The sequence below is a fragment of the Sparus aurata genome, chromosome 10 (genome assembly GCF_900880675.1).
Source record: "Sparus aurata chromosome 10, fSpaAur1.1, whole genome shotgun sequence".
NCBI classification, from domain to species: Eukaryota; Metazoa; Chordata; class Actinopteri; order Spariformes; family Sparidae; genus Sparus; species Sparus aurata.
In genome coordinates, this window is record NC_044196.1 from 23,259,405 (window position 1) to 23,271,767 (window position 12,363).

Here is a 12,363-nt window from a genome sequence, read left to right on the forward strand (position 1 = left end):
GCTAGCCTTAAGAAGCTGGCATGACAGAGGCTTGCAGAACAGGGGCTCGCTGATGATGTCAGGACTTGGGCTCTCTATTACTGTTAACCCTAACACACTGTAGGAGCAACATGACCTGACTGGCTGCTGTTTTTATAATCCCCACACTTCATTCATGTAGCTCACCAACTGAAGGCTAGCCTGAAGACAGACATTAGCGTATTTATTCAACTCCCTCAGGCCTGTGGCTGCACAGATTTGGATTTTCCATTTAGACCACGTCTGCTGTCTGGCGCAGAATCCACCCCACAGGTTTGTTTTGGCGCCGGGTGTACTGGTAATGGGCTAGGAAAACGTCTACATCGATATATCTCCCCACGAGGCCATTCCTCCTTGCTGTCCGATAGCGTTCCACTCGAACCATGGACGCTCCAAATGCATTAGTCTCCAGGGAGGAGAGAGCTGCCTCTCGCAGATATCTCATTTCCAGCAGAGTGGAATCCATTTAGAGCAGGTGAGAGTGGAGACTACCCATGATATAAAGCCTTCATACTTGTTCATCAGCCAGGAACTATACGATCATCAGGACCCCACTGTGAAAAAAATGAGTCTGATTCTTTGTTTTCAAATGGGGTGTGTGTGTGTGTGTGTGTGTGTGTGTGTTGGGGGGGGGGGCTCCCATCCTGACTCAAGTCTTATATCCCACCCCATGATTTCATTCTTCATTGCACAGTTGTATTTCTCCTGAAAGCGTACAGCTCTTCACAGCTCCCTGCCAATGGGACAAGTAGAACAGTGTGCTTCTCTGACACATTCAAGTGGGTGCACAGCTTCAAAAAACAGACATGTAATCTGTAATCTAGTAATTAACAATAATAAGTTCTGCTTGTTAAATTAAGAATTCACTATTTGAGTACATTAGTATCCACAGTAAAATGGTACACTTTCTACTAAATGAGATAAAATATCTTTACTGATCTAGCATCAGGTTATGAGGGCTCCAAGTAGGCCAGGATCCTCCTGCTATGTTGTCCCTGTCTCTAAACGTTGAAATATTAAAAAAAACAAAAAACGTAATAATTCCGACGGTTTCCATCATGGCACTTTCTATTAATTTTTCTGACATGATGAGGTGTTTCCTCTTAAAGTGTGGCGTTCACATTCTGACAGCTAAACAGATCCTTGACTCATCAAATCATTGCAGCAAGGTGTGAAGTTAAACCAGCAGGTTACTTCGATTCAGAGCAAAAAACTTTGACTCACCATGTGTTTTCTCTTTTTTGGGTTGTTGTAATAACTAACAAAATCCCTCCCGACCAAGACTTCAGTTTTAAGACTATGTTATTATGTAAATTGGAGTTAAAAAGGATGCATGGTGGGTCCAGAACTCAATCACAACACATTATAACTGCATCCATATGATTATAAACAGTCAGCAGGTTCATGCCTCTTCTGGCTCCTCAGCTTGGTTTAGCGTGAACAAAGGCTGCGTAGAGGCGAGCCTCTCTGTGTGAAAAGGGCTTAGGAACAATGTTGATTTTATTTGTGTTGCAATTACACAATGCCCAAGAGTATATTTGTTTTGGACATGACCCTTCTGACCCCCTACCTGCACTTCCAAAGTAACTTGCTGGTTTAACTTCACACCTAGCTGCAGTGACTTTAGATACTGGTGTTCCGGATGCAAAAGAGGCACGAGGGCATGACATATAACATAACACTGTTAGTATCTAGTGTGACAAATAACAAACACGACCAGCAGCGCTTTCTAACAATTATTTGCTGTCCCCATCAGAATGTCCTCTGCTTGGAGGGTGAGGAGCTGACTCCTCTATTTGTGCACATTTTTAGTTTCTGCTCTTCATGTTAGCTGCTGCTAGCTACTTTTTAAATCTCCTGCTGGTGGCTCATAAACACGACATGTTATAAACATGTCACACCACAGTCAGAACAACAATGTCCTTCCAGGTCCATCCTTGTTTGGTTTTGACAGAATGGCGAGGCTGAATAACAGTTTGAACAGGCTGTGTTAAACAGGCTGGTTTTACGCCCAACAGTGATTATGGCTGTGTTTGGAGGTTAAACAGTCTTGAAACTTTCAACCACAGAGGGCAGCCAAAACACTATAACAGCCTGGTGTTAAGTTGATCTTTAATTGCATCTGAGGACTTGGGAGGTAAGTGAAACAAACAATTCACATGAAACCAACTGTTCAGTGAAGAATCACAGTTTGTGAATCTCAAGTTCAAAGTTTAAAACCTTGGCCCAGTGTTAAAATGTTTGGGCTGAAGGGCTACTCCAGAATTTTAGTATTGTACTGAGATAAAGTTGGATGACTCCCAAAAGAAAGATTAAAAAAGTAATGTTTTTTTGAAAATTGAAGCAGTAGAGACTGAGATGTCCAGACCTTTTCATCTGGGCAGAAATGTGTCAACCTCTAAAACACTGGATCCTATGTTTCCCATAATGCCCAGAGTAGTAGCTTGTTTTAACTTTGCTTCATAAAACACCCACATCTTTCCACCTGCATTTACAACACAGCTTTTTGGTTATACATTTGCATTCAAGCTGAGGTACCCTGAAGACATCACATGTTGTTTCCACAGTGATACTCCTCATGATTAGTAATTTGCTTGACGTCTAAATGATTCATTTGTGTTCTTTTGAAGACTTTGGCCTTAAATGGCAGACTTAATTTTACCAATTGAGACAAGTAGCAGACACTCATTCATATGCATCCTTTTTTTTCCTTTCAAGCACATTCACAGGGTGTCATTATACATTAAAATCCATTAAATACTTTTTAAGCTAGAAATGAAAAAGACATAGTAAAAGAAACTTGATGATAGTTTTGTAAAAATATTTTATGTAACAATTCAAAAGTCATAACACACAGCAAAAGACATTCAAATCAACATGAGTGACTGGGGTGTGTCCTGCAAGCCCCAAGCATCCATCAAATCCTCCACCATGTAAACAGTGTTGAAAAGAAGCTGCGATTGGCTCTCTTTCCTCCTGATTGGCCTCTGTATCTCCCGATTTGTATTTTAGACATTCCTCATACAATACAATAAATTATAAAACCTAAAAAGATAGAGGAGTTGACTTGTGGTAAACTAAACATGACATTTTTAAGCGCTTGGGACACACCCCAGGTATGAGGAGACCTCTTTGGCACATAACACAAATCATAAAACGTGACATTAAACAAACTGTAAACAAAACAACAGTCATTACAAAATGCATTTACAGACATAGACAGCTTAAACAGATTAAAAAAACAAACAATAATCCTAAAAAATTGATTTGGCAAATGTGACCGCCCCCCAGCGATAACACCTGTCTCAGTCTGCAAGGCCTCCGTGCAAAACCGCGTCGTTGTGGTTAATGTTAGCGCGCTGGGAGGAGGAGGGTGGAAAGGGGTCAAAATCGAGGGGAGGGGAGGGAAAAGGTTTCATTTTTTGAAGTCTGAACCGGTACGAGACCTGTTTGTTCTTCCGTGACTCTGGTTTTAACTTTGTGTTTGTCCTCCTCTGGTATGTGCGACAGCTCTGTGGTTTACCAGCCGAAGTCTCTTTAGTGCAAATAAGCTGTCAGCTGCTGCGTCCTCGGAGGGCGGAGGGGGCAGGAGAAGGTCATTTTCGTGGTGGAGGAGAGGCTGTGTTTGGTTTGGCACCTGGGACCGGTCTGAAAGTAGAAGGGAAAAAAGAAGAGTTTTAGTTTGATCTTAAGCTAATGCAGCATACTGACTTACTGATACTTTAGAATAAAGCTGGTGATATCTATAACAACATTACAAGATACTAAACAAAGATGGTGAACATGGGATGCTGTGTAAAACATAAATAAATAAAAATAAAACAATGGATGTGAAGGGGGTATCCTCCAGAGGCTCAGTCATTCATAAGGATGAGGGTAAGGTTCACCACTTTGTCAAACACATGATCGTTTAAAGGAGATATCTACATGCAGAGCCACTGACAGCGGGGGAATGCCAGGTCAGTTGTCCCTAGCCTTGGGTCATAGCAGAGCCCAAATGGGCCTTAAAATGATTTCTAACCATTAAAATAATTGGCTGGAGGGGCCTTTCGAGATCATCTTGTCCTAAGCACGAGAGAGACTATCAGCAGCCCTCACTACTTGGGCTCAGGAACACTTTGTGAAACTGTTAAAATTGTGAAGAGGAAATTGAAAATGGCAAAAGAAAAAAAGACATAGAATCTAACATTTAGTTGTTAACAAAATATCCTCGATTTAACTTTAAACCTAAATTTTTTTTTTAAAACTCTTAGTAATGGCCCAGAGACAGTGTGTAGAGTTCAGAAAGTACTGACAAATAGAGGAAATACAGAATAATGTAAGCACTAAAAGCAGGTAAGTAATGTGCTTATGAGATGCATGATGATGTATGAATATTTTTGTTCCAGAAAACAGAACATGATGTGAGTGCTGTCTCACAGAATGACGATTAGGGTCCACCTTGTTGGGATATATCCACAGTGAGGGGGCCGAATTAGGCCTAGGGACAGATGCCCTGGATGATGACATCGGTGTTGAGTGGTGGGGGTTGCTACTATGTGTTTTTGAATTTGAGGTAGTGTGTTCCCTCAGAGTTGCTCATTAGCACACCAGTGTGGTTGGCTAACAGAATGGTGGAAGCTAAGCTTGACAAACAGCAACAGCAGGATTGATAGAAACACACCAAGAGCAGGCCGCAGGAAAGAAAAATCACTGCCACTAATGTTACCGAGCATCTTGGGTTCACCTAACTGGGAAGGTTTAATATGAAAGGAAAAATGGAACACAGAGATAGATTTAGCGTACTGAGCAGCAACAAACTTTTTCATTTCCTCTCCCACATGTCACAAACACCAACAACTCCTGCCTTACAGGCAACTCCGAGGGGCTCGCTCACTATTCTGTGCTCTCTGGTGGGAACCTATTAAATCATGATGTTGAAGGTGAAGCGCTCAGGAGTCGATCACTGTCAGCCATTGGTAGTGGACGATGATATCGTCTATTGGGCCGACTCTAATGAGAATAAAATCATGCAGGAATTTCTCAGGAAGATCCCAAGAACATGTTTTCTTAGCACAAACACATTCTGAACCTGTTATATTGCTTCCTGCGCTCAGTTATACCCTACATTGAAAAGAAAAATGCATCACTTATAAAGGCTTTGAACCACACAAGCAGCTGGTGCTGGTGCTAAGTTTGAACTCTGATGTGGGATCAGATCTGGTTACTGACAGACAGAACCAGATGTAGAGGCATTTTGATCCATCTGCAACTGTTAGAGAAACCATAAAACCCGAAGAACAATCCCCTTGAAGTTGCCTAACCTTTACTACATTCACAGATAAACTGTGTGGAACCAAAGGCATGACTCTGCATCTGAAGACAGTGAGTACAGGCCTTCAGACTGGGCATCAAAAAATAATAGAAAATGAAAATCGATTACTGTTGAGAACCCGAGTCAATGCACTGCACGGTGTGTAAACTTGGAGCGTTGATGTGCCCACACTGACCCTGACCAGAAACAACAATGTGAGGCAGTATTTTCTCACAAATAAAGCCTTTATAGTTGGCAAATAAAAGGCTTTTCAAACAGGGCTGGAATTCTAGGGATATGGGAAAAAAACCCACAGACAATAGCTGCTTTATGAACTAGATGCTTTTTCATTATCTGTTACATAGCATCAAGAAAGGGGACATCATCTTTGAGGTCAAATTAATTGGAGCAGTAACAAACAATGTTGAGTGATGCTTCAACAGCTGAAGTTTCATGATGTGGTGTGTATGGAACTGGAAAATATGTTATCGAAGAGAACAACCTTGAGGAGGTGGAGGAGATATTGCTGTTAACTTACACTTCTGTGTGTGTGTGTGTGTGTGTGTGTATGTGTGTGTGGTTAGGAGGATACACTAAAAAGAAAAATGAATGCCACTGACAATCAACACAGCATGTTTGTAAGTATAATAGCGAGTCTAGCAAAGTGTGTTTCAGAACAGGATTCACATCACATCAGCGGACATTCAAGATTAACAGACTGCTGCAGGAATGAGGCCTTAAAGGGATAGTTCGGGTTTTTTGAACTGGGGTCATATAAAGTACATATCTATACGCATCCCTACGCATTAACTGCAAGCGGCGAAATACAGTGCGAGGCCCAGTTGCGCTAATGCGTAGGGATACGGAGGTTCTACGGTTGAGAAAATGTAGGGCCAAAAGAAAGGCCGGTCTGACGGCGATGTAAAGCGGTGTGAATTTTGCTCTATACAACGTACACTTGAACTGATATAGATTTTTTTAGGTGGGTCTTGTTTTAGGTGCTTTAAATTCACTTTGCATCTGGACTCAATTCACTGCAGTACAAAGCTGAGCGTCTGGGCCTACGTGGCTCTCTACTTCTCCAAACTGAGGCTGCGCTGATCAGCAATTACAGTAGGGAACAGACCGACTATAGATATGTACTTTATATGACCCCACTTCAAAAAACCTGAACTATCCCTTTAAACCCGGCATTAAATGACCTTTGATGATCTTTGCACTTGTGGTTCCCCCCTGCTGGAACTTTGGCCATAAGAGACACTTTTCTTCTTGAGTTTGATATTTTAGTTTGGAGCCCTGACTGAACACTGGACTTTAGACAGAGACATAAACAGCATGATTCCGTATAGACTTGACTCTAGACATCCGTTTAATGCCATTTAATCACTGTGAACCTTTCAATTTAGGACCAATAGTTAAGTCATTAAACCGGCACCATGTTATCATGCGCACCACCAGTCCCAAACCACATTTCAACGGGCCTGACAAGGGTATTACTAACCTCTGTCTTCATCACTTTTAATTTGCATGCAGCTCTTGGGATATTTTTTTAGGACTTCATAAATGTTTAGTGGAGAGTGCAGCAGGGCATTTCCTCCTCACTTAAAGTGAAAGTTGGGGTCATTTGATGCGGGGGTTGTACAAGCTACTTATCCCTTGCCAGTGTATTACCTGCAGTAGATGACCATCAGTGACTCTAATGTAAACGTTTTTTTAGCAACATATTAAATGTGTGGGTGAAGGACTTAGTGTCATCTAGCGGTGTGGTTACAGACTGCAACCAGCTGAATCCCCCAGTGCCAGACTTTGGTTTGGCAGTGCAACATGGTGGACTTTGTAGGGGAGAATTGCAGCAGTGTTTTCGCTGTATCATCATTACTAGAAATGCAACTGTAGCAAGTAACTCACTTTTACTATGCTCATTTTTATTTTAAGGTGCTAGAAATTACAGTATATCCAGCTATAAAAAAAGCTTGAGAAGTTGGCAGTGAGAACTTAAGTACAGAGAGTTGTTGCAATCATCTCAATGCAAATCTCTGGTCTAAACAGTGCACAAGGTAATAAAAACAAAATTATTCTTGGTTTCAGGTGATAATACGTATATATATATGTATATATGTATATATGTATATATTGCCTTCTATTTATGTTATGTACAGAGTGTTTTATTTGCAGACCCACTGCTGCTGTAACAAAATAATTTCCCAGTCTGGGATTATTAAAGTAATTCTATCTATCTATCTATCTATCTATCTATCTATCTATCTATCTATCTATCTATCTATCTATCTATCTATCTATCTATCTATCTATTACACTGATGAAAACATAATAATGAATATTATACTTAATTTCAGTCCCTAAACCCCCTAGATCCTACACACTGGACCTTTACCAGAGGCACATGTCTAAGAAGGCATCACATCAGTGCAGCTTAACCTGCTAAGGTTAATAGCTGTACAGAACCTTTGTGTTATATAGTTACATACAATGAAATGATGTGATTGTCCTGTCACCTTTTCACCTCTTGCTCTGTGATACTAGTGAGGCATGTTTGAGCAGGAGAAGTTAAAGTCTACAGAATATACTACACCATGTCTGTGTGTGCCCACCTGAGAGCTCTGAGAGGGGGGATGGCTGAGACTTTGCCCAGGGGTTTGGGTCCCACTGCTGGGGGCATCATGACCAGTAGACCAGGCTTGGACACATTGGTCCGAGCTGGACTCACTGTGGGGGAGGCTCCTCTGGCTGGGCTGAGGGGGAGAGGCCTCTGAGGGGGGAAGGGAGAAGGTCTGGGCTGCATCTCAGACACTAACTAAAAGAGAACAAACAGAAATATTCATTGTTATTATTATTGAACTCGATTAGTCAACAGGGAGATGTACATAGCAAACAGACTTATTTTTCAAACTGCTGTAGAATATACACAAAATAGAAAGAAAAGATAAAAGGCATATATTTAAAAAAAAAAAAAGAAAAACAAGACTGCATTATTAAAACAGAGAAAAAGGACGTCTTTCTAAGTGGAATCACCGCCCATATAGAACACAACACTAAATCCCTCCCTACCCTGTAAAGAGGAGAATTTCATTCGATTTTTTCTGAACTGGACTGAATCCAGTACAGATCCAGTCTCTGGAAGCTGTTCAGCTAGCTGATAAGAGTTACTTCAGTCCCACTTCACACAGGTAGGGGATTAAATGTACCACTACAGCACAGCTCTGGGATCACATCACAAAGTAAACATATAAAATAGTGGTTATTTGACACAAACAAGAAAAAGCAATATGACATTCAAAAGGTGATCTAATTTAAAGGCATTTTACACTTCACAGAGAAGCACTGATGAGAGAAATTTTGGTGGATAAGTCAATAAAAAAAGCAATCTGATAATAAAGATACTGCAGTTTTATTTATTATTTCTTCAGGGTTAAGAGGAAATTTCTACAATTCATCTACAAAGTACTGTACCGCAGAGAGTCCAGCTGTTTTCTCATTAGTTCTGTTTTTTTTGCAATAGCATTTAATTACAAGAGCAATGTGAAGTTCCCTTAGAGCTAGGGTTTTCAATCTGAAGCTATTGATTGCAATGTACCCATAGATGTTCAGACAACTGTCACTAAATCATTTCAATTCTGAAGTAATAAGGAGCATATTTTTTCTAAGATTTGTATAAAATGTGTATCATTTTTGTGTATTCATAATTGACTGAGTAATGACACTGAGAAGGATTTTTACAATTAAGGACTGTGCTGGTGTCTTGGCTAACTTGCTGGCCAATGCCTACTTCGTGGAAATAGCCAATGTACTCCCTATGGGGTAGTCTTAAAATTAGCTGTGGTGAGGTGCTTGTTCGGCCCATTGCTATCTTGAAGCAGCAAAAATTGACTTTAAAACAGGCTTTCGTTGGTCTATGGCATAGTCAATTCAGATGCATCTACATATGCGGGTTCACAATGTGAAAACACTGCTTTAATGATTAGAGAGGCTGCTTTCAGTTACTTTAAATCACATGTGCAGTAATGTCACTGCTTCAAATCACATGGCACATTTAAACAGCAAAACTAAAAGCTGTAGTTAGAAATGTGACAGGATAGAGGAAACTCTCAAGAGAAAACAGAATCAAACCTTTAATTTCTGTAATAAATACTTTTAAGGAAGCTCTGATGGAGCTCAGGATTTATCAGGAGGACAGCTGCCTTACTCCAAACTATTTCATATGTGTTGGATGTACAGAAGAACATAGAACATGGATTAACATTATATCCTGACCAATCCTGTCAGTGTGTGGGGAAACTCAAATAAATTAAGGATACAAAAATGAAAAGACGCAATCATGTATTCCACTTCTTGGAGACTGCTAGAGGTTGTGTCATTAAAAATACAAATAATCTATAAATCATCTCTAAAATAGTTTTATTTATTTGTATACATGTGTGACTGATGACTGATGAACCACATATTTGAACAGTTACCAAACAAAGAAGCTTAGCTTGAACTATACAATTCAGGCATCTGTGATTGTGGAGGCACCTTTCTGATCAAATCCCTCATTAGGCTGATTCCTCGTCACGCCTGTGCATACAGCATGGACAGACTGAACCCAATATGACCTGAAATCTAGAAGTTTTACCAATGTTTTGTTCCATGTAAGGACTGAGCGCTACTGTAGGTAAACAGCTTTGTTTTTACTCTAACCCTCAACCAGAAACTACTGAATCAAAGGACCTCAAATTGTTAATTGTCAATTACTCAATAAATAGAAGAACCCGGCAGCTCTGGAGACACAATGTTTCACCTTAACTATCCAACAAAATCAGTTTCAGAGTAAACAAATACAGTGGCAGATTCCTATTTTTTCAACTGGATTTATTTCTATCAGGGGAGTGACTTTAACATTATCAGAGCTGGTTAGCCGTTTAATCCCATTTGGAGTGCAAAAGTGTTTTTGTTTTTTCCCTCACCCCAGTCAAAATTACAGTCGAAAAACATTTCTGTTTTTCTTTGGCAGTTGCACGGTCCTCCTTTCATTGATTTTCTAATTATTTTCTGTATGAATATGGAGGAAGTAAAAAATTGCCATTTAATTCATTTCATAACTGTCTGATTGCCCAAAAGCTTGGGTTGATGCTATGCTGAAACCATTTTTACATGGAGATACCTAAACAGTAGTATAACTTTTTCCCCCTACACTTACTATCAAAATACAGCTGTCCCTCCCTTAATGTGAAAAGAAGTTCATGTCATTTGGAGTCCCCTGTCTGGATGTTGATCCACATTCCTAAGGTCCATCCTGGCTTTACATTATGTGGCATGACTTTTAAGTTATAGTTTTAAAATAAACTATATTCAATAACAGTTCAAAAAAGGGTTAAAAAGGACTTTACCAGTGGTGATCGTGTTGGGTTGAGAGGCAGAGGCTTCTTGGGCGGGCTGAGTCTCTGTGGGGTCAGGGGGGACTTGGAGGGGGCAGCTGGGGGCTTCCCAGCTGGCAGAGGTGGGCGCACCACCTTGAGTTCCCGAGTACCACCCTGGGGACTTGGAGCGGGTCTCAGAGGTCGTACAATGTTGACTGGCTGGGTGCCATTGGGTGGAGGGCCCGGTCTGAGGGGCAGGACCTCTTTGCTGGTGTGAGGAAGCTAGGATCAGAACAAAGTCAAATGTAAGCAAAAGAAAAATGGCCAATTTCCAACACACAGTCTCTATCACAATCTGAGGAAAGCTACATTTTCTTGTTTCAGTTTGAGGCTTCACATCACAAAGAATATGTCACATGGAATGCATCAGGGGTCTAGGGGTCATCAATATCTGCAGTATTGATTTTCACTGCTTTGTAGATGGCACCTAATGTACCTATAAAGCCGTTGATCCTGATGACCGTACTTCACTCCCTCAATTTTTTAAAATTTCAAATAAAACAGATTAAAGCAGGGTTCATGGTTACTGTTCCACATAAGCAAAAAGAAAAATGCGTACATTTTACCACTAGTATCCTAATATAACACGTCACACAGGAAATGTGTGTTTTACCATTAACAGTATCATTAAAATCACACATTTTGTCACAATGACTCTATTTTTTAATAAAAGGCTAAATTTTGCTCTTGAGTGGTTGTTTGTATACTGTCAGTCTAATCTGATCACAGTCCTAATGAAGCTGATTAGCTCTTTATTATCTTAAATGTTTTTTAAATGTTAAATCTTATTAAAATAAAAACACAGGACATACAAGACAGGTTGTATGGGTGTGCCGCAAAACTCATGCTAAGCTGCTTAAAGCTGGCCAGCTCTGAAGGACAGAGCTGATGCAGAGCCAGACCTGGAGGAATAAACACCCAGAGTCACATCAGATTGTGCTCTGATCAAAGCTTTTACTGACAGGACAAGAGCTCAGAGATTACTTTTTAACTTTTGGGATTCAAAAGTGGATTTATCTTTACTCATGTTTATCAGCCTGACTGCAGCAGTGATCAGTGGAGGGGACCTCCATGTTCTGCAATATTGACTGCTGACTGCAGTTGGAGGGGAAATGTACTTAACTTTATAAATTTAATGTTACAGAGAGGAGAGGGGGAAGAGATGAGAGAGAACCAGAGTCTCTGCAGAGTGCTGAGTTCAGTGAGAGTTGACCTGAAATAAATACTGCTGATGATAAACAAGCTTCGTGGCTCCGGCACAAATATTCATGGAAAGAGCAATTTCTAAAGTTTTATCCATGTTAAATTTAGTCTTTTTCACCAACATCTTGTGGATCTCTGTGAGTTTGCATATTGTTGGAAAAAAAATTAACAATCTATATAACAAAAGTCTAGTCATTTGAGACATTTAATGCAGAAATCTTACATATTCTGTCTTTAAATAAATAACAACTTTACCATCCTTTTTTTGCAATTAATATTAAAGACATACTTATGATTTCCAACCAAGTTTTCAGATGCTTTGAGAAGTTTTCTTCAACAATTACTAGACACAGATTTTGTGTATATGGAGTAATTTGTCCTTAATTCTTCATAATAGCTTTTTCTCGTGTATTAGTCAGTGTTGGATGCCAA

General features: G+C 40.1%; 1 protein-coding gene across 1 annotated transcript in view; it reads right to left on the reverse strand.

The window, feature by feature from the left end:
- Positions 1–2,822: 2,822 nt before the first annotated feature.
- The window catches only part of adam19a (ADAM metallopeptidase domain 19a), a 202,218-nt gene continuing 192,677 nt past the window's right edge, over positions 2,823–12,363 (reverse strand). The window contains exons 21-23 of the mRNA XM_030431403.1: positions 10,699–10,950; positions 7,924–8,126; positions 2,823–3,666 (exon numbers count right to left, since the gene is read on the reverse strand). Coding sequence (XP_030287263.1) covers positions 3,615–3,666; positions 7,924–8,126; positions 10,699–10,950 — 507 coding nt within the window. The 3' untranslated portion in view covers positions 2,823–3,614. The remainder of the gene's footprint in view (positions 3,667–7,923; positions 8,127–10,698; positions 10,951–12,363) is intronic.